Genomic DNA, 21,291 nt, shown 5'->3' with positions numbered 1-21,291 from the left:
CTGGTTAAAGGTTTGTGAATCATGCTTATCTTTTCAAAGAACCAACTTTTGGATTCATTGATATTTCATATCATTTTTTAAAGACATTATTTCATTTATTTCTGCTCTGATTGCTATTATTTCCTTCTTTGTATTAACTTTAGGCTTTACTTGTTGTTCTTTTTCAAGTTTCTTTAAGTGTAAAGTGAGATTGTTTTAACCTTTTATTTTTCTTTCTTTTTTTTTTTTTATTGAGCTAGGCCTGTATTGCTATGAACTTCCCTCTTAGTATTGCTTTCCTTGTGTCTGACAGATTTTGGATTGTTTGTTCTCATTTCAATTAATTTCAAGGTATCTTGTGATTTCTTCCTTAACCTCACTGTTCACCCATTCATTGTTTAATACCATGTTATTTAGCTCTCATATCTTTGCATGTTTTTCAGTATTGTTTTTGAGACTGGTTTCTAATTTCATAGCATTTAGCATTGTGGTCAGAGAAGATGCTTGATATGATTTCCATCTTCTTAGATTAATCGAGACTTGTTTTGCATCCTAACATGTGGTCTATCCTAGAAAATGTTCCATGTGCATTAGAAAAGTATGTATAATTTGCTCCTTTTGGGTGAAATGCTCTGAAGATATCAATTAAACCCGTTTGATATAGTGTGTGGTTTAAGGCCATTGTCTCCCTATCGATTTTCTTTCTGGAAGATGTATCCATTAAAGTATAAGGGGTGTTAAAATCCTTGACTATGCCTGTATTTCTGTCTCTCTCTCTCTCTCTGTTCCTGAAGATTTGCATTACATATTTAGTTGCTCCTATATTACCTGTGTAAATATTTACTAGGGTTACTCTTGTAACCCCTATATTTACTCTTGTTGGATTGTTCCCCTCATCCTTATGCAGTATCCTTCTTTGTCTGTTACTATATAGCCTTGGATTTATTTTTTTAATTGATAAATATAGAATTTTTCATCCCAAAGGAGCAAAATGTACATTCTTTTCAAATACCCGTGGACCATTCTAGCCTTGGATTTAAAGTATATTTTGTCAGATATAGATTCCTACTCAGCTTATTTTTTCCTTTCCATTTGCATGCAGTACCTTTTTCCAACCCTTGACTTTTACTCTGTGTTTATCTTTTGATTTGATTTGGGTCTTTTGAAAGCAACATATATGGGTTTTGATTTCTTATCCATTTAGCCACCCTGTCTTTTGGTTGCAGCTTTTAAACCATTTACACTTAAGGTAATTTTTTAAAAGATTTAATTAATTTATTTTTAAACAGCAGGGCAGTCAGGGAGAAAGAGAGGGAGAGGAATGTCCATGTGTGTTTGCCTTTCTTGTCTCCCTACTGAATACCTGGCCTGTAACCCAGGCATGTGGCCTGAAACTCTGACTGGGAATCAAACCAGAGACTCATTGGTTCTCAGGCCAGTACTCAATCCACTGAACCACACCAGCCAGGGTATAATGTGATTATTGATAGATACATATTTAGTGCCATTTTATTATTAGACAAATTTTCAGTTTTTTTTCTTCCCTGTTTACACTTTCTACTTCTTAAAGCATGCCTTTTGATATTTTTTGCAGTACTGGTTTGGCATTAAAAACTTATGTTTTCTCTCTGTCTGGGAGGCTCCTTATTTCTCCTTTGATTTTATTTTTTTCCATTTCCAAAGCTAATTTATTTTTTAATTTAAGTATATTTGGTATACACTATTTTTTAAGTTTATTTAATTATTTTTCAAGTACAGTTTTCTGTCTATTACTCCCATCCCATCCCACCCCCCTCCCATTTCCACCCTTCTTAGTTGTTGTCCATGTATCCTTTTTATTTGTTCCTCTAAATCCCTCCCCTATTTCCTCTGAAATTCCCTCCCGTCTCCCCTCTGGTCGCTTTGCAACAGCATGGATGGAACTGGAAAGCATTATGCTGAGTGAAATAAGCCAGGTGTTGAAGGACAAATACCATATGATCTCACCTTTAACAGGAAGCTAAACAACAAAAACAAGCAAGCAAAATATAACCAAAGACACTGAAATAGAGAACAGGGGGACAGTCTCTGATTTTAAATGATAGCTTTGCTGGGTAAAGTAGCCATGGCTGTAGACCCTTGCTTTTCATCACCTTGAATATTTCTTGCCACTCACTTCTGGCCTGAAATGTTTCTGTTGAGAATCAGATAACAATCTAGTTTGAGCTCCTTTTTATGTAATTACCCTCTTTTCTCTTTTGGCTTTTAGGATTCTCTCCTTGTCTTTAAGTCTTGCCATTTTAATTATGTGTCTTGATGTAGGCCTTTTTGTGTCCAACTGTTTGGGATTCTTTGAGCTTCCTGGACTTGTGTGTCTTTTTCCTTCACCAGATTAGGGTAGTTCTGGGTCATTATTTCTTCAAATAGGTTCTCAATCCCTTCCTCACTCTCTTCTCCTTTTGCTTGGGTGTGTTTTCCCTACCTTCTCTTCTAAATCACTGATTCAATACTCTGCTTCATCTAACCTACTGTCTGTTTCTTCCAGTGTATTATTTATTTCAGATATTGCATTCTTTATATCTGGCTGATCCTTTTTTATTGTTTTATGTCTTTTTGCATGCTTTTGAGTGTCCTTCTAATCCTTACTCTAAGCTCTCTTTCTGATAAATTTCTTGTTTTCATTGCATCTACTTCTTGTAGAGAATTCTCTTGTTCTTTCATTGGAACCTGTTTCTTTGTCTTCCCAAAGACAAAGCCCCCTTTGCAGCCCCCTTTGTGTTTGTTTCTATGCGTTAAGTAGATCTGCAAAACTCTGGTGCAGACCTTTTCAGATGTCTCTTGTAACTAGCCCTGGGCAACCTGTTTGGAGCTATCAGTGATCTATAGCTTGTGGCTCCCTTGGCTTAGTCTGTCTGTGTGCAGTAAGAACCAGGCTGTGTACCAAGGTCAGCTTGTCCCAGCACTGGACCCAGGGAGGGTCAGCTAAAGTGTCAGAACTCCCAGAGATCTGCCCTAGTTGTTACACTTAGTCAGTAATATAGCCTCAAGCCCAACTCAGAAGGCTGCCAAGCCCCACAACATGGGCAGAGCAATTTCTGCAGAAAGGACTATTGCTTCCCTTCAGGCTGATGCCATTGGAGGGGAGTGCTCTGCCTGAGAAAGATGACATCTGCAGCATGGGGAATGACTCAGCACAGGGACCCTGGTGGCTCTTCTTTCAGTTTTCTCTCGAGAGCCACCACCCTCTATTCTCCTCACATGCCTTTAGTTCACTCTGCCCTCCCTTTACCATAGCCAACAGTATGTGGCTACAAATGCAATTTTGTGCATTGGCCTTTTAACAGGCTCTCTGTGTCCCCAACCGTCTCACCCAGTCAGATGGAAACCCTGCTGTTTTTCACAGCTGGGTGTTATCTGTATTTCTTTCCTGGCTCTGGTACTGTCGTCTGGGATGCCCATTTGAGGTGTAGGCACCACACTTCTGAGGAGGAATCCCCCACTGCTGAAATATAGCTCCAGAACTTCAGCTGCCACTCATGGGAGCTCAGCTAGGCCTCTTGCATCACTCTGCCCTCCCTACCAGTCATGTTGTGATGAATTGCTTTCTTCTGTCTGTCTGTGGCTGTAAGTCTTTTCTGCAGCTAGTATTCAGTTTGTTTGGGGGGGATGGTTTCTCTGCAATTTAGCTGTAATTGTAGACTGGCCCTGGAGGAAGGTTCCTATAGCTTTCATTTACTCCTCTGTTATCTTGGGTCTAGTATATGGTATTTTGAAGTATAAAAATTGATGTACTTGAAATTATTTTTGACCACATATACCTTGTAAAGTTTATATGTATACTGAGTGATACACATAGACTAGTGGAAACTGTTGCCTACATTGACATTAGATAGTCAGAAGAGGCACACTCCTAGAACATATCATTGAAGAGGCCCCATTTCATAGCTTCTGGCCTAGGCAGCCATGAGAAAATGTAGCCTCAGTACTAGCTGGCTATTTTCTTCCTCATACAGTCACAAGTGTGAGAAAAAGCCCAGAGCCGCATAGGGCCTTTTTCTGTCATGTATTTTGACTTTATCCAAGTTCAAATTCAGTGTGTGTGTATCTCCTCCACCCTCTTTGTAAGACAGACATTGAAAAAGATTGTTCTTTTCATTGGTTATCATAATAATTAAATGAGTTATTATGGCATATTATTTGAATAGGTTTTAACATATAACAAGGGCCCAAGAAGTGTTAACTATTATTAGTTTTCTGACCAGTAATTTATCTCCTTCCCAATTTTTGAATGGAATCTGTCATTGACTTTAGTGACAGACTTTAGTCACTGTACTTGCTGGAATTTAGGGAATTTTGTAATATTATAAGAAAAGGGGAATGAATAAGAAATATCCATGTCATTTTATTATGGCAGCATGATCTGTGGTTCCCATATATGGCAACAGGGTGTAATTTCATATGGTGCCATGAAATGTGGATGAAGACATATTTGCTTTCAATAATTATTTCACAAATTAAGGCATTGAAATATTCCTGATGTTATTCCATAGAGATTAATTATGTATTCTACTACACATATAGTATTGGTTTAATTTTAACTTGTTTTTTGTAGATTTGAAGATTGACAATGATTAGGAACTTAAGGGACCCTTTCCCTGGGGCTTACAATTACAGTTTAAGTCCTTAACTGTGTACCATACTCATCTTCACATCTTCAGCACATTGGAGAGAATGTCTGTCACTCAGGTTTGTTAGCTAAAACTAGGCTCTGGTTACTTAAAAATTAAAGTAGGTATATTTCCCAGAATGTAAAGACATAGGTAACTCATCTGTCTTCTAATTAGACAATCATCTAACAGACCATATTCCTGTGCACTTACTGTTTTAAGTGTTTTGTCATTTTGTACTGAAATTAGACAATTTCTTGTGGACCACCAAGTGTTGATGTGTATGAAAGAATGCAGACAACTGCATTGAACAACAATAAAAAAAGTAAATTTAAAAAATGTATCAATACAACCTTTAAAAAAAGAATGCAGAGTAAACAAATGGTTGTCTTGCTCTCTTCTCTCCCTCTCTCTCCTTCCTCACCCCTCTCATTTACTTTCTACGTTTCTCCACATCAACTTCTGTCAGTGAATCTAGATTTTTGTACCCATAAAGGAGCTCCCTAAATGTCACTCTAATCTCGAGGGTTGAATTCCTGGGTCCCTGAGTTAGTCATTGGGAGTCAGCAGGTGTAGACAATCTCTGCTCTGTGACTGAAGTGAATCCTTTTAGATTTGTTTTGGGTTTACCATAAACTAGTTTCTTACTATCAGCCTAGAACATCAGGAAGGAGTGTTTACAACATGATTTTTATGCTTTAAGTTTGAATCAGGCAAATAATTTGTAATTTGGGGGCAGTGAAGTAATTAGAAAACCGTGAGAGTAGCTTGAAGGTTTGTTTTCACTTTAAAGTTAGTTCATGTTATAGAGAAAAATACCAAGTTCTGTTTTCAGTCCAGAATCTCCACTCATTTTTCATTTCATAATATTTGAATAGCACCATGGGTGCATCCCTCTAGGAAGGAGGGCAGGGAATAAAAATGTATCACCTTCCATTTCACTGTTCTTTAAGGACAAGTCTGAATGTTACTGTACATCAGACTTTTAGGATATTCAGTGTAGCCACTTCCTCCAACCTACTACTAGAGGGAACTTGGGAAAGTTTTCACTTACCTCTTTCTCACTGTGGGGGATGGACTGATGATCTTCTAGGGTTGTAGCCAAATCAGAGTGATAACGTATATCATTTTTACCACTTGTATTCATATGTCAGCAAATACACTTTATTTAAATCTACATATATACAGAAACTGTACTGGGTATATTTTTAAGAAAACATTTCCATAATATCATTTGAAATAATGTGGTAACATTCTGTTTTAGATAAGATGTATCATAGTTTGATTATTGCTCTATGTGTGACATTTATCCCATTGTGAAAATTAAAATAATGATGCAATGTAGCTTTGAATATACTTTTTCACAATTTGTAAATGTAATTAAGCATCTCTTACAACAGTTTACATAAATAAAATCTCTCATAAGTATATCAGGTAGATTTTAATGTTGTCTGGGTTGACTTTGAGTATATGTTGCCTAATAGCTTTGCAGAAAAATTTACATGACAGTTATACCTTTCTGACTCCCTATTGATATTGATCACTATTATTATAATTGAGTTTGTTAATTTGACAAGTAAACATGATGATGGATCTCAGTATATATTTTAAATCTTTTTATTTTTATTCTGAATAATTGCAAATTTATAGAGAACTTAGAACCACTGTTTTCAGAGATTTGTCATACTCCCCGACAAGAGAACTGAAGAGGACCTCACCTGTTGAAACTTTATGCTAATGATAGACAGACCTAAAAAATTAACATGCATAGGATCACGGTTGTTGTTTTCTGACTTGAACAAAATTTGTTACATTTTTCATGGAGTAAGAGTTGATCTCTTGCAGCTTTAAAAACTATCATTGGATCTCTTTGAAACTCCATCAAAACATCTAATTTAATTCATCAGCTCAATGTACTGTGGTAAGTAACAGTTGAGAATTATACACATTTCTGCTGATACTTCAGATTTGTTCAGTGTGATCTGCTGCCACACTGAGAATTTAGAATTATTTGACAATTACATTTCAAAAACATTATGTTTAATGTTAATGAGATTTTTTAAGTTAATATAGTTGTGTGTTTTCTTCATTATTTTAATTTCAAAATACACACAAAAGTTGTCATTTGGCTTTCTAAACAAGACATATGGTGGAAACTGGGCAGGAGAACTGCACCATTGTGATGGAATTCATTATCCTTGGATTATCTGATGCCCCTGAACTGAGGGTCTTTCTGTTCATGATGTTCCTTCTAATCTACGGAGTCACGGTTTTGGCCAACCTGGGCATGATTGCACTGATTCAGGTCAGCACTCCACTTCACACTCCCATGTACTTTTTTCTCTGCCACCTGTCCTTTGTGGATTATTGCTACTCCACAATTATTGTGCCAAAGATGCTAGTTAATATTATAAATGAAGACAAAGCCATCTCCTTCGAGGGATGCATGGTGCAGTTTTATTTATTTGGTGCCTATGGAATCACTGAGTTCTTCCTGCTGGCTGTGATGGCCTATGACCGCTTTGTGGCCATCTGTAGCCCACTGCTGTACATGGTCACCATGTCCAAAAAAATCCAAATGGTGCTGGCTTCTAGCTGCTATGTCTGTGGGACTCTGTTTTCTCTGATCCACTTGTGTTTAGCTCTTCAGATCACATCCTATAAATCAAATGTGATTAACCACTTCTTTTGTGATCTGCCCCCTCTCTTATCTCTTGCTTGCTCTGATGTCACTATGAATGAACTGCTGGTGTACATTGGGGTCTCTTTCACTGAGATCTTTACCATTGTGATCATCCTCACCTCCTACTTGTTTATTCTCATCACCATCCTGAGGATGCGCTCTGCAGAGGGAAGGCGCAAAGCCTTTTCCACCTGTGCCTCCCACCTCACAGCCATTGTTGTCTTCCATGGGACAATCCTTTTCACCTATTGCCAGCCCAGTTCTGGCAACAATGAGGATACCAACAAGGTGGCCACAGTGTTCTACACTGTAGTGATTCCTATGCTGAACCCCCTGATCTACAGTCTAAGGAACAAAGATGTGAAAGAAGCTCTGAAAGGAGTGGTAAGCTCCAAAATTTTTTTCTAAAGAATATTTTAGCCCTGACTGGCATAGCTCAGTGGATTGAGTGTGTGCCTGCCAACCAGAGGATCGTGGTTTGATTTGCAGTCAGGACACATGCCTGGGTTTAAGCCATTTCTCAGCAGGGAACGCACCAGAGGCAACCATACATTGATATCTCTCTCCTCTCCTTCCCGTCCCCTTCAAATATAAATAAATAAAATCTTTAAAAAATATTTTAAAGTGGAGGCTGGTGGAGGACTGAATTGGTGGGCTGCGCTGTTGGAGTAGAAAGAATAGTCAAGGAGTAGATCATGAGTGAGTTGTTCGATTCGGGGATTTTTACACTTACTTTTGATTACCTACCCATCAGCACAAATATGTTATTAATTTGTATGGCGGCTTGACTAAGAGCATATCTCAATTCTTTTCCTCAGCATTGTCTAGGGAGTCCTTATAAAATAATTGAGTAGATTTGTTGTAACTATTGAGAGCTAATTGTGTTTATGACTGGAATGTTGTTTTAAATTAACTGTCAATATTAATGAAAGTTTAAACAAAGAAGTAGCAAATCTAGATTATTGTATATACTAGGGAGAGTTTATTTTTCTCTAGTAGTTATAATATTTATATAAAAGATGTCCCCATAGATATAATTATCTAATTTTAAAATATTTGTAATACTATATTTATCTTTAATTTTTTTTCTCATTAATGTTGTTTGAATACTTATGTTTTCTTCTTTGTCCTGTACGCCTTATACTAGGACAAAATTCCAAATTGTTCACTTACTGAGAAGAAAGATTACGTTTATTTTTTAAAGTAAAATGAAAACTGTACACAATCTGGTACTGGTTCCTGAAATAATTTAGTATGGTTATATGATTTTAAACTTACATCTTTAAATTAAAATAAAATTTCCAAGTATTTGGATCTGTAATGTAACCAAAATGTTTTGTGCGTATACAAATAAGCTACCTTTCCTTGTATACTGCTACTAACTTAATTTCTAACTTACCTGGAACAAGTAGAAAATTAGCAGAAATGTCATATTGCTCTTGATTGGAATCAATGGACAATTTGTGTTAAAATGTAAGTCTTTCTTTTTTCTCTCTGTCTTGGTATGAGATGATTACATTTTTGTGAATTTGGAGATGTAAATCTTAATTTTACTCTGAGGAAATGAAAATGTATTGTTTAAGTGCTCTAAAACCAGTAAGTGATAAAATGAAGGTAATAGATTTAGATTTTGACCATGGAAGCCCTATACTTTTCAATAAATACTGATGTAGCATTTCATGCTATTCCATTCTGTCACTTCACAGTTCTTTGTTTTTCTTTTAATTGTTGTTCCGGTACAGTTCTCTGCCTTTCACTCCTTTGGATTTGAAATCATCTGTGGCACCCCTCACATCTGCTATGCCGAACATGATTTATATTAGTGTTACCTGTTTTCTGTTACTCTTCAATGAATTAGTTTTCGGAATCTATAAATTTGATAGAATTTTAATTGACTACTAAAATAATTCATCATCAATTTAATTTGAGTATTATTTTCAGTGTATATCACAGCTCTTATGTCCATCATAATTATTTTAAAATTTATGGATCATAAGATTACTATTATATTTTTTGTTCTAGATTCTGATCTGTTGCTGTTGCTGTTCTGTTGCTGACCTCAGAGAAAATTCTTTCTGCTTTCATCATGGAGAATGACGTTAATCATAGGCTTGCCATATATGATCTTTATTATGTTGAGGTACATTTCATATTTTTATCATAGGTATAGGACAGTGGTAGAATGATCTGGCTATGGAAACATTTAGAAATAATTTTAACTAAAAGCTCTTCTTTCTTATATAGCTTGAATTATAACAGAGTATGACTAGTATTAACTGTGCCCCCCTATTATCAGACTACTATATTTGAGGATATGTTTGGTGGTAGACTACTTTATAGGCACAGAAAATTGCAAATTTTCATGAGCCCTGTTCATCAATGTTCATTTTGGCAGTTTAATAAATATATTCATTTCCTTTTTTGTTAAAGACACAACTGAGAACCTATTTATATTAAAATGGAATTCTTATGCTGTCTGCTGTCCCTAGAATAATTTACTTTATCAGCTTCAGAGAAGGTTTAAAAAGTCTTTAGTATTACTCATTAAGTGACAACTCACAAAACATATTTCAATTACACATAGTGGTGTCTTGTTTACCAATGTTATCAGACTTTTGGCTAAAGCATAAGAGATGGCTAACTAGAAAGTGATTGCTTCTGATATCACAACACAAAAAGCTAGAATCTCTGCAAACTTAAAGTTTTTCTGGAACCCATAAGACAGCAGAATCCACTGGGTAACCAAATGACATAAGCATAGAGCTCCAAGTAATGGAATTCCAATGCTGGGGAAGGGGATAGAATCTGCAGAGAGGTTATATGGAAAGAGAAGCTCTAAAGCTTAAGATGGATTAGATATTGAGATCTCTGGCAAACCAAGTCCCACCATAAAATAAGATGACTGTAGATGAATTTGAAGTCTGGGACCTGTATGGCAGACAACAGATTGATGTTTCTCACATTCATGTTTCTGTCTCTTTCTCTCTCACTCCCTCTCCCTTTTTCTCTAAAAACCAATAATAATTTTAAAAAGTCTTCATGTGACAATTAGAACATTTTAAAAAGCACAAGAGACATTATAAAATATTTTTAACTGAGTGCAAATCAAAACACAACATATAACATTTTATAAGAGGGAAATTTAGAGCTTTAAAAGGAAAGAAATTTCTTAGAACTAGTCCCTTAGAGAGCAGACACCCTGTCTTGTTCCTGATCTTAAGGAGAAAGCTTTTAGTTTTTGCCTGTTGACTATAAGGTTGTCTATAGGTTTCTTCCTTTTGGCTTTTATTATGTTGAGGTATGCTCCCTCTTTTCCCACTTGGCCGAGCGTTTGCATCATGAATGAATGCTGGAATTTTTAAAATGCTTTTTCAGCATCCATTGAAATGATCATGTGATTTTTTCCTTCATTTTGTTTATGTGGTGTATTACCTTTACTCATTTTCAAATATTGTATCTCCCCTGCATCCCTGGGATGAATCCCACTTAATCATGGTGGTATGATCTTGGTGTATGATCATGGTGGTGTATGGTGTATGATCTTTTCAATGTATTTCTATAACTGCCTTGTCACTATTTTGTTGAGGATGTTAGCATCTATGTTCATCAGAGATCTTGGCTTGTAGTTTTCTGTTTGTTGTGTCTTTATGGGGTTTTGAAATTAGGATGATATTGACTTCATAAAAAAAGTTTGGGAGCCTTTCCTCTTCTTGAATTTTTTGGAATAATTTGAGAAGGATAGGATTTATTTCTTCTTGAAATGTTTGGTAAAATTCACTTGTGAAGCTGTCAGGTCTGGGGCTTTTGTGTGCCAGTTTTTCTGATCACTGCTTCAATCTTACTTGTTGTTATTGGTCTGCTTGTTGTTGTTTCTGCTTCTTCTTGATTCAGTTTTAGAAGACTATATGTTTCTAGAAATTTGAACCTTTTTCCCAGGTTGTCAAATTTCTTGGCATATAAATGTTCATAGTTATTTTTTACAATCCTTTGTATTTCTGTGGTATGGTTGTAATCTCTTCTTTCATTTCTGGTTTTACTTATTTAGGTTCTTGCTCTTTTTTCCTTGATGAGTCTGGTTAAAGGTTTGTCAATTTTGTTTTCTTTTCAAAGAAAAGCTTCTGGATTTGCTGATCGTTTGGATAGCTCTTTCAGTCTCTATGTCATTTAAGTCTGCCCTAACCTTGTTTACTTCCGTCACCATTTCAATAAATGGTGTTGGCAGATCTGGACTGGTACATGCAAAAAAATGAAACTAGACTATGAACTTACACACCACACACCATAATAAACTATAAATGGATAAAGGACTTAAATATAAGACATGACACCAAAAAGCTACATTTCCTAGAGGATAACATAGTCAGGAAAGTTTCAGATATACCACGTAGCAATAGTTTTGCCAATATATATCCCAGGGCAAGGGAAGTAAAGTAAAAAAAATAAATGGGACTCCATCAAACTGAAAGGATTCTGCATGACTAAGAAAACATCAATAAAATGACAAAGGAACCGGCTGTATGGGAGAACATATTTGCCAATGAGATATTGAAGAAGGGTTTTATCTAAAAAATATATAAACAATGAATAAAACTCAACACCAGAAAGACAAACAAGCCAATTAAAAAAGGTATCTGAATAGACACTTCTCCAAAGAAGAAATAGAAATGTCCCATAGACATATGAAAAAACACTCAACATCACTAGCTATATGAAAGACGCATATTAAAAGCACAATGAGATACAACCTGACACCTGTCAGAATGGCCGTCTTTAATAAATCAACAAACAATAAGTGCTGGTGAGGGTGCAGGGGAAAGGGAACCCTAAGACATTGTTGGTGGAAATGCAGATTGGTGCATCCACTGAGGAAAACGGTGTGTAATTTTTTTAAAAAACCTAAAAATAGAACTGTCTTTTGTTCCAGTGATTCTACTATTGGGAATATGCCCTAGAAATCCTGAATCCTCAATTCAAAACAACTTATGTACCTCTATGTTCATAGCAGTGCCATTTACAGTAGCCTAAGTGCTCATCAGTAAATGAGTGGATAAAAAAAAAAACAACTGTGGTACATTTCCACAATGGAATATTGCCCAACAGAAAGAAAGAAGGAACTCCTAACTTTTGAGACAGCATGGATGGAACTGGAGACTTGTATGCTAAGTGAAATAAGCCAGGCAGTGAAAGACAAATACCAATGATCTCAACTATAAGAGGAATCTAAAGAACAAAATAACAAAATCATACTAATTTATGTTGTGCTCTGAAAATTAAAGTAACTTTCAATCAATAAAAGTGTAAAAATTTTAAAAACAAAGATCCTAACAAAAAACTAGTACCTTAGATTTTATATTTAAAGACTAGGAAAAAAGGTGAACCAAAAACAAGCAAATAAACAAAAACTCAAATAAATGAAAGCACATAATAAAAACTAGAGTATAATCCAACAATACAAAGGTAAAAAACAATATAGAAAACTTATAAATGGAACTTAATCATCAAAACGAACAAATGAACAAAATAAAACCAGAGACTTGAAAATAAAGAACAAACTGCTAGTGACCAGAGGGGTAGGTGGAGAGAAATAACAGGGGAAATAAGGGGAAGAGGCAAGCCAACAGACACATATAGAGGACTCATGGGCGTGGACAATGTGGAGGTATTTACTGTGAAAGTGTTGGGGGGATGCAGCAGGAGAGAGCAATTGGCAAGAAGATGGGATGACTGCAACTGAACAACAATAAAAAGAAGAAAATCAATGAATTTAATTTGGAAAAGATTAATAAAGTGGACAAAAAATTTATCTAGAATTTGAAAGAGAAAATAAGACAAGATATAAATTAATATCATCAGAAGGAAAAATGACCTTGTAAGAGTTAAAATGACTATAATAAATATTATAAAAATTTGTGTCAAGAGAGAAGATGGTGGAGGAGTAGGACAAAGGATTCCACTTCCCCCCACGCATGGAAGAAGAACTTGGCCGATCTGCAGAGGAACACAGCAAATAGCCAACAGTGAACCAGCATATAGGAAAATAGGAGTCTAGAAATTGTAGGGGACACTGAAAGACCAGATGGTGAGGAGATGGCTGCAGGTCAATAAGGTCCAAGGGAACAGCACAGAGGCTGCAGGCTGAGGCTGGCGCCTCTGCCAGGCCACGCTAGAGCCCGGGCTGGGTCTGCCCCAGCTTCTTCGGGAGCTGAGGGCTGGCAGCAAGGTCCTTGGGAGAGAGCTGGGTAATCAGCTCCCACCCTACTCAGCCAGGCGCATTATGAAAAATGCCAGGAGAGATCTGTTTGCTTAAAGTGTCAGAGAGAAGAATGGGCACAAGGAAGCAAACAAGGGGCCTTTGATCACCCATGGGGTCTGTGGTTGGCAGCTTGGGAGAATTAAGAGTCACCCTTGCATTCCCCTGTAGCACTGAGAAAGGTTTGAGCCCAAGCCTGCTGGAACAGGAAAGCCTGGCCAGGAGCAGGTGCCCACACCCAAGCCCACTATGGTGACTTCCAGGGAAAGACTGCTCTAAAGAGGACTCCCGGGGAAAGACTGCTCTCAGTAGGGTGCTGGAGAGAGGCACTGGTCCAGATCTTGGGAGAGCAGCTGAGTACAGCAAGAAGGGAGAAAGGCCACACCAATAGCCCCTCAGATTGCCGCGCAGCCAGTAAAACCAGAAAAAACGGTTTGGCCAGCTGGAAACCAACAAGAGGGTTTTTTTTTTTTAAGTAATCTTTTATTTTTTAACTTTGCTATTGTTTTATCTCTCAATACTTTTACCCTGTCTTTCCTTCTCTCTTGTTCTATTCCTTCTTCCTTTATTTCCAAACATAACTTTTTCCGCCCTTCTGCTGCCTTCTCCCCGCCCCACAAGTGAGACAAAAAACTCAGAACAGTGAAAGACCAGAGTTGGACCCAAAGAGGGGACATCCCAACAGTAGAGACAGAGAGACAAATTTCACTTTGCTATAGCAGAAAAACTACAAGTTACTGCATATTTGTATAATCTTTATCCTTATTTTTCATTATTCTTACATGTTTTATTTTAATAGTGTTTTTGTATTCCTCCTCTTTCTGTATAGTCTTCTTTGCCTTGGCTGGATATATTGTATCTCTTGACAGGTTTCCCCTGTCCCCTCATTCATAGTTTATTGCTAATTTACTGTCCTTTACTTCCCCTTGCTCCATTAGCACACTATTGAAGGTCCAACACTCCTTAATCTTGGTATCTCATAGATTCTGTTATATGATTGTTGCTCTAATATTGTTGTAAATAATAGCTGTTACATACTGTTGTAGATACTACACAACACCCCCCCCCTTCCAGATCTGAGACCACTTCATTGTTGCCTGAACTATAATACTGTAGTGGTTAACTCTATTCTCTCTCACACTACACCTATTTACCATCTTTTATTCTCACCTTACCTCAGAATCTAACCTCCCTCAATCTCACTGCTTTCTAGATCCAACTCACAAAACTTCCATCCCCAACAAGAGCCTTATATTCTTTCCATCCTTTCTAAAAAGTGGTTAGTTGGGTAGAAGATTATGGTTATCACTGTACATAGCCAGGGGATCTCCTATCTCTTCTCTACCAGCTACTACTGTAAATATCATAGAATACTGTCCTGCTGTCATAAACGTTTTGCCTTCCCCTCACACAGATCAAAAAAATAAATAAATAAAGAGCAGGTGGAAGCAGTGAACACCAGGATACCCACTGGAAGAGGAAACTCAATACCAAAGAAACCACCAACAGATAACAACAGAAGAAGGTGAAGGAGAGAGTGGAAATCACATAAACGTCAATCCAAGACCCATCTGGAAATACAACTAAACAGTGGAGAAACTACCCAGGGGAAACAACTGAACAAGAGCAAAAGAGAATCCTCAAAACCCTGTACATGCAGAAGAACTAGCTTCAACACAACCCGCCCTCACCAAAAAAAAACAAATTAAAATGGGTAGTGGACAGAGGAACCATCAGTTCACCAGCTGGTGGGAAGAACCCACAAAAGAAAGACCCCAAAACAACCAAAACCCAAAGACAAACTCACAGCCAATGTAAAGGACAGCCTGGACCAGAGAGCTGGGGAGATCAAGGAGACCACACCACTGAATCTCACAGGTATTATACCACAGAAGTCCATACCATAAACCCAGGAAACCAGAACAAATCAATTTAAGAAGCTGAAGCTAACAAAAAGAGTTTCACAAACAATGGGATGACAAAGAAACAATCCCCCAATGAAAGGAAAGGAGGAAGCCTCAGAAAGAATGCAAGATGAAATAGAGGCAAGTCAACTATCAGATGTGGAATTCAAAGCACTGGTTATCAGGAAGTTCAAATAACTCACAATGAGCTACCAGAAACTACAGGGGAATTACAATGATCTCACTGCAAACTATAGCAACATGAAAAAGGAAATAGAAATTATCAGCAAAGGCCAAGAGGAAATGAAGAATAAAATTTCTGAACTGAAGAACACAGTGGAAGGAATCAAAGGCAGGATCAATGAAGCAGATCAGATCAGCAAGTTGGAGGACAAAGTGGAAAAAACCTCCCAGAAACAGCAAGAAAGGAAAAAAAATCTGAAAGAATGAAGAGGGATTAAGAGAAATGCAAGACAATATGAAACATAATATCCGAACAGTAGGGATACCAGAAGGAGAAGAAGAAGAACAAGGGATAGAAAACCTATTTCAAAGAGTAATAATGGAAAACTTTCTTAATTTGATGAGAGAAAAAGTCACACAAATCAAGGAATCACAGAGAGTTCCAATCAAGAGGAACCCAAAGAGGCCAACTTCAAGACACATCATCATTAAAATGGCAAAATTCCAAGACAAACAGAGAATCTTAAAGGCAGCAAGGGAGAAAAGGGAAGTAACATACAAGGGAGCCCCAATAAGGTTAGCTACTGACTTCTCAATGGAAACACTCCAACCAAGAAGAGAATGGCAAGAAATATTTCAAGTAATGAGAACCAGAGGCCTACAACCAAGGCTACTGTACCCAGCAAGGCTCTCAATCAAGATAGAAGGCCAAATAAAGAGCTTCCAAGACAAAAGAAGTCTGAAAGAATACACCTCCACCAAACCAGCTATACAAGAAATACTAAAAGAACTGCTTTAAGGAAAGGAAGGAAAAGAGAGAGACAGAGAGGAACACAGGTACAAAAATGGCAATGAAAAAGTATGTATCAATAACAGCATTAAATGTAAATGGATTAAATGCTCCAATCAAAAGACATAGAATAGCTGAATAGATAAAAAAGCATGACCCACACATATACTGCCTACAAGAGACCCACCTCAGGACAAAAGACCTACACAGACTAAAAGTGAAGGGCCAGAAACAAATTTTCCAAGCAAACAGACAGGAAAAAAAAGCCAAGGTAGCAATACTCATAACAGACAAAATATTCTTTAAAAAAAGAGCCATAAAGAGACCCAGAAGGTCACTTCATAATACTCAAGGGAAGAATCCACCAAGAAGATATAAACATAGTAAATATATATGCACCCAACATAGGAGCACCCAAATATATAAAAGAAAATTTTAAAGGAATACAAGAAAGATATTGACAGCAACACAATTATAGTTGGGAATTTTAACAACCCACTGTCAAAAATGGACAGGTCTTCCAAACAAAATATCAACAAAGATGTTGTGGCATTGAACAACATTCTAGATGAAATGGACTTAACTGATGTATATAGCGCCCTGCATCCCAAAGAAGCTAAATACACATTCTTTTCAAATGCACATGGAAGATTTTCAAAAATAGAAAACATGATAAGACACAAAACAAGCCTCAACAAATTTAAGAAAATTGAAATCATAACAAGCATCTTCTGAGATTACAAGGGACTGAAACTTGAAACCAACCCCAAGGGAAGAGACCCAAAACACTCAAAATCATGGAGATTGAATGGCAAGCTATTAAACAACGAATGGGTCAAGAATAAAATTAGGGAAGAAATCAAAAAGTTTCTGGAAACAAATGAAAATGAACTCACAACAACCCAAAACTTATGGGACACAGAGAAAGCAGTCCCAAGAGGGAAGTTCATAGCAATACAGGCTTACCAAAAGAAAATAGAAACATTTAAAACAAACAACCTATCCCTATGCCTACAAGAATTCAAGGAACAATGACAAAGACAACCCAGAGCAAGAAGAAGGAAGGAAATAACCAACATCAGAGTAGAATTAAGTGACATAGAGACTAAAAGCACAATTTTAAAGGATCAATGAATCCAGGAGCTGATTTTTTCGAAAAGATAAACAAAATAGGCAAGGCTTTAAGTAGGCTCATCAAGAAAAGAAAAGAGAGGACCCAAATAAACACAATCAGATATGAAAGAGGAGAGATTACAACTGATACCACAGAAATACAAGGGAATGTAAGGAATTACTATGCAGAGCTGTATGCCAAGAAATTTGAAAACCTAGGTGAAATGGACAAATTTCTAGAAAAATATAATCTTCCAAAACTCAATGAAAAATAAGCAGAAAACCTGGACAGGGCAATAACAGCAGATGAAATTGAAGAAGTAATAAAAAAAAAAAAAACTCCCATCACACAAAAGCCCTGGCCCACATGGTTTCACAAGAGAATTCTACAAGGCATTTAAAGAAGAGCTAACCCCTATTCTTCACAGACTATTCCAAAAAATCCAAAATGATGGAAGACTGACAAACTCTTTTTATGAAGCCATCATCATCCTAATCCCAAAACCAGATAAAGATATAACAAAGAAAGAAAACTTCAAGTCAATATCGCTGGTGAACATAGACGCTAAAATCCTCAACAAAATATTGGCAAATTGCATCCAACAGTACATTAAAAAGATCACACACCACGACCAAGTGGGATTCATCCCAGGGATGCAAGGATGATTCAATATTCCCAAATCAATAAATGTAATACATCACATAAACACAAGCAAAGACAAAAATCACATGATCATATCAATAGATGCAGAAAAAGCTTTTGATAAGGTACAACACCCATTTATGATAAAAACACTCAGCAAAGTGGGAATAGAGAGAGCATTCCTCAGTATAATAATGGCCATATGTGAGAGACCTACAGCCAACGTCATACTCAATGAGCAAAAACTAAAAGCTTTTCCACTAAGATCAGGAACAAGACAAGGTTGTCCACTTTTACTACTTCTATTCAATACAGTATTGGAAGTTTTAGCCACAGTGATCAGACAATAAAAGGAAATAAAAGGCATCTAAGTTGGAAAGGAAGAAACAAAACTGTCACTGTTTAAGGATGACATGATAGCGTACATGGAAAATCCTATAGACTCTACCCCCAAACTGCTCAACTTAATAAATGAATTTGGCAAAACAGCAGGATACAAAGTCAATATCCAGAAATCAAAGGCATTTTTATATACTAACAATGAAACAGCAGAAGCAGAAATCCAGAAAAGAATCCCATTTGGGATTCTTTATTTTTTTCATAGCAAAAACAAAAATAAATGCCTAGGAATAAACCTAACCAAGGAGGTAAAAGACCTGTATGCAGAAAACTACACAACACCAAAGAAAGTAATCAAAGAAGGCACAAACAAATGGAAATGTATACCATGTTCATGGATTGGAAGAATTAACATCATCAAAATATCCAATACTACCCAAAACAATTTACAGATTCAATACAATACCTACTAAAGTACCAATGACATACTTCACAGACAGAGAACAAACACTTCAAAAATTTATATGGAACCATAAATGACCCCAAATAGCAGCTGCAATTTTGAGAAAGAAGAACAAAGTAGGAGGGATCACAATACCTGATATCAAACTGTATTACAAGGCCACCGTAATCAAAACAGCCTGGTACTGGCATAAAAACAGGCACATAGACTAATGGAACAGAATAGAGAACCCAGAAATAAACCCAACTCTCTACAGTCAATTAATATTCGACAAAGGGGCAGTAACATAAAATGGGGTAAAGATAGCCTCTTCAACAAATGGTGTTGGGAGAACTGGACAGCTACATGCAAAAAAATGAAACTCGAGCACCAACTTACACCATACACCAAAATAAACTCAACGTGGATAAAAGACTTAAATATAAGCTGTGACACTATTAAAGTCCTATAGGAGAACATTGGCAGGAAAATATCAGATATTTCACGCCGCAACATTTTTACTGATATGTCCCCTGGAGCAAGGGACACAAAGGAAAGAATAAACAAATGGGATCTCATCAAAATTAAAAGCTTTTGCACAGCTAAAGAAAACAGTGTTAAAATAAAAAGAGAACAAAATATATAGGAAAACATATTTGCCAGTGGTACCTCAGACAAGGGGTTAACCTCCAAAATATACAAAGAACGTACACAACTCCACTCTAGGAAGACAAGCAACTCAATTAAAAAGTGCACAAAGGACTTGAACAGACATTTCTCCAAGGAGGACATACAGAAGTTCCAGAGACACATGAAAAGTTGCTCAATATCACTAGCTACCAGAAAGATTGAAATTAGAACCACAATGAGATAACACTTTACACCAGTCAGAATGGCTATCATAAACAAAGCAATAAAAATCAAATGTGGCAGAGGTTGTTGGGAAAAGGGGACTCTAGTCCACTGTTGGTGGGATTGTAGTCTGGTACCACCATTATGAAAAACAGTATGGAATATTCTCAGAAAACTAAAATTGGACCTGCCTTTTGACCCAGCAATTCCACTGCTGGAATTGTATCCAAAGAACCTAAAACACCAATCCAAAAGAAAATATGCACCCCAATGTTCATAGCAGCACAATTTACAATAGCCAAGAGCTGGAAACAACCTAGATGCCCATCAGTAAGTGAATGGGTCAAAAAACTGTGGTACATTTACACAATAATATCCTATGCAGCAAAAAGAAAGAAGGAGCTCCTACATTTTGCAACATCATGGATGGAACTGGAAAGCATTATGCTGAGTGAAATAAGCCAGAGGTTGAAGGACAAATATCATATGATCTCACCTTTAACAGGAAGCTAAACAATAAAACAAACAAGCAAGCAAAATGTAACCAAAGACACTGAAATAGAGAACAGGCTGACAGCAACCAGAGGGGAGAGGGGAGGGAAGTTACAGGGGAAAAAGGGGAAGGATTTACAGGAACTAGCATAAAGGACACATGGACAACAACTAAGTGGGGTGGAAATGAGAGGGAGGTGGGGAGCACCTGCGGGGTGGGCTGGGATGGGAGTAAAAGACAGAAAACTGTTCTTGAACAACAATTAAATAAAATAAAAATTTCAAGTAGAGAATAGGAAAAAAAACTTGTGTCAAGAAATTAGTCAACTTAGATGGTAAGAACAAATTCCTAAAAAGAGATAATCACCTAGAACTGACAAAGGAAGAAATAGAAAATCTGCATAGACACATAAAAAGGAAATAAATTTGGTTTGTAAGTAAAGTATTTCCCTCTGCTATCAATATCCAGATGCAGATAGCTTCACTGGTTATTTTCACTACATGTAATATGAAAAATAGTATAAATTATTGATTAATTTGTGTCAAAAATAGGGGTGGAGACCACTTTCCAGCTCATTTTATTTAGCAAGTATTAACTCTGATACCAAAGTCAATAAGGAAATAGAAGGAAAAACAACACAATACAAAATCCTTCACAGCTGCAGATAAACTATCAGCAAAATATTAGCAAAATAAATCCAAGGATACATATAAAAGAATAAAAAATCATAACCCATGATATCTACCCCAGGAAAGAAAGAATGTTTTAACAGATTAAAAACAGTTCATGTAACACATCACATATAGAACAGAACACAAGAAGCGAATGGCTACCTCAGTAGATATAGAAAAAAAATCTGACTCCATCAAACTCCCATTCAAGCTAAAAATTTGCAATAAAAGGAAATGACTTCTCTTATTTGCAATAAGAGAAAATGACTTCAACCTACCAAACCTGCTCCTGGCATCACACTC

At 36.7% G+C, this 21,291-nt stretch overlaps 1 protein-coding gene across 1 annotated transcript; it reads left to right on the top strand.

Annotated features, from left to right (window-relative positions):
• Positions 1 to 6,771: 6,771 nt before the first annotated feature.
• Positions 6,772 to 14,224, top strand: LOC119000628 (olfactory receptor 5L1-like). Its single transcript, XM_037065712.1, has 2 exons — positions 6,772 to 7,708; positions 14,096 to 14,224. The coding sequence occupies exons 1-2, from the start codon at positions 6,772 to 6,774 to the stop codon at positions 14,137 to 14,139; spliced, it is 981 nt and encodes a 326-aa protein (XP_036921607.1). The 3' UTR covers positions 14,140 to 14,224.
• Positions 14,225 to 21,291: the final 7,067 nt, after the last annotated feature.

Source organism: Sturnira hondurensis, unplaced genomic scaffold, assembly GCF_014824575.4.
Source record: "Sturnira hondurensis isolate 20B ecotype Veracruz unplaced genomic scaffold, ASM1482457v3 Scaffold0015878, whole genome shotgun sequence".
Lineage (NCBI taxonomy): Eukaryota > Metazoa > Chordata > Mammalia > Chiroptera > Phyllostomidae > Sturnira > Sturnira hondurensis.
The sequence above is the reverse complement of the archived record's forward strand: the minus strand, read 5'-3'. Positions and strand labels throughout refer to the sequence as shown.

Excerpts from the sequence above, each read along its gene's own strand:
- LOC119000628 (XM_037065712.1), top strand. The coding sequence starts at position 6,772 with ATGGTGGAAACTGGGCAGGAGAACTGCACCATTGTGATGGAATTCATT. Across the intron at positions 7,709-14,095 it reads AGTGGTAAGCTCCAAAATTT|CTTCTCTCTTGTTCTATTCC; the intron begins TTTTCTAAAGAA and ends ACCCTGTCTTTC.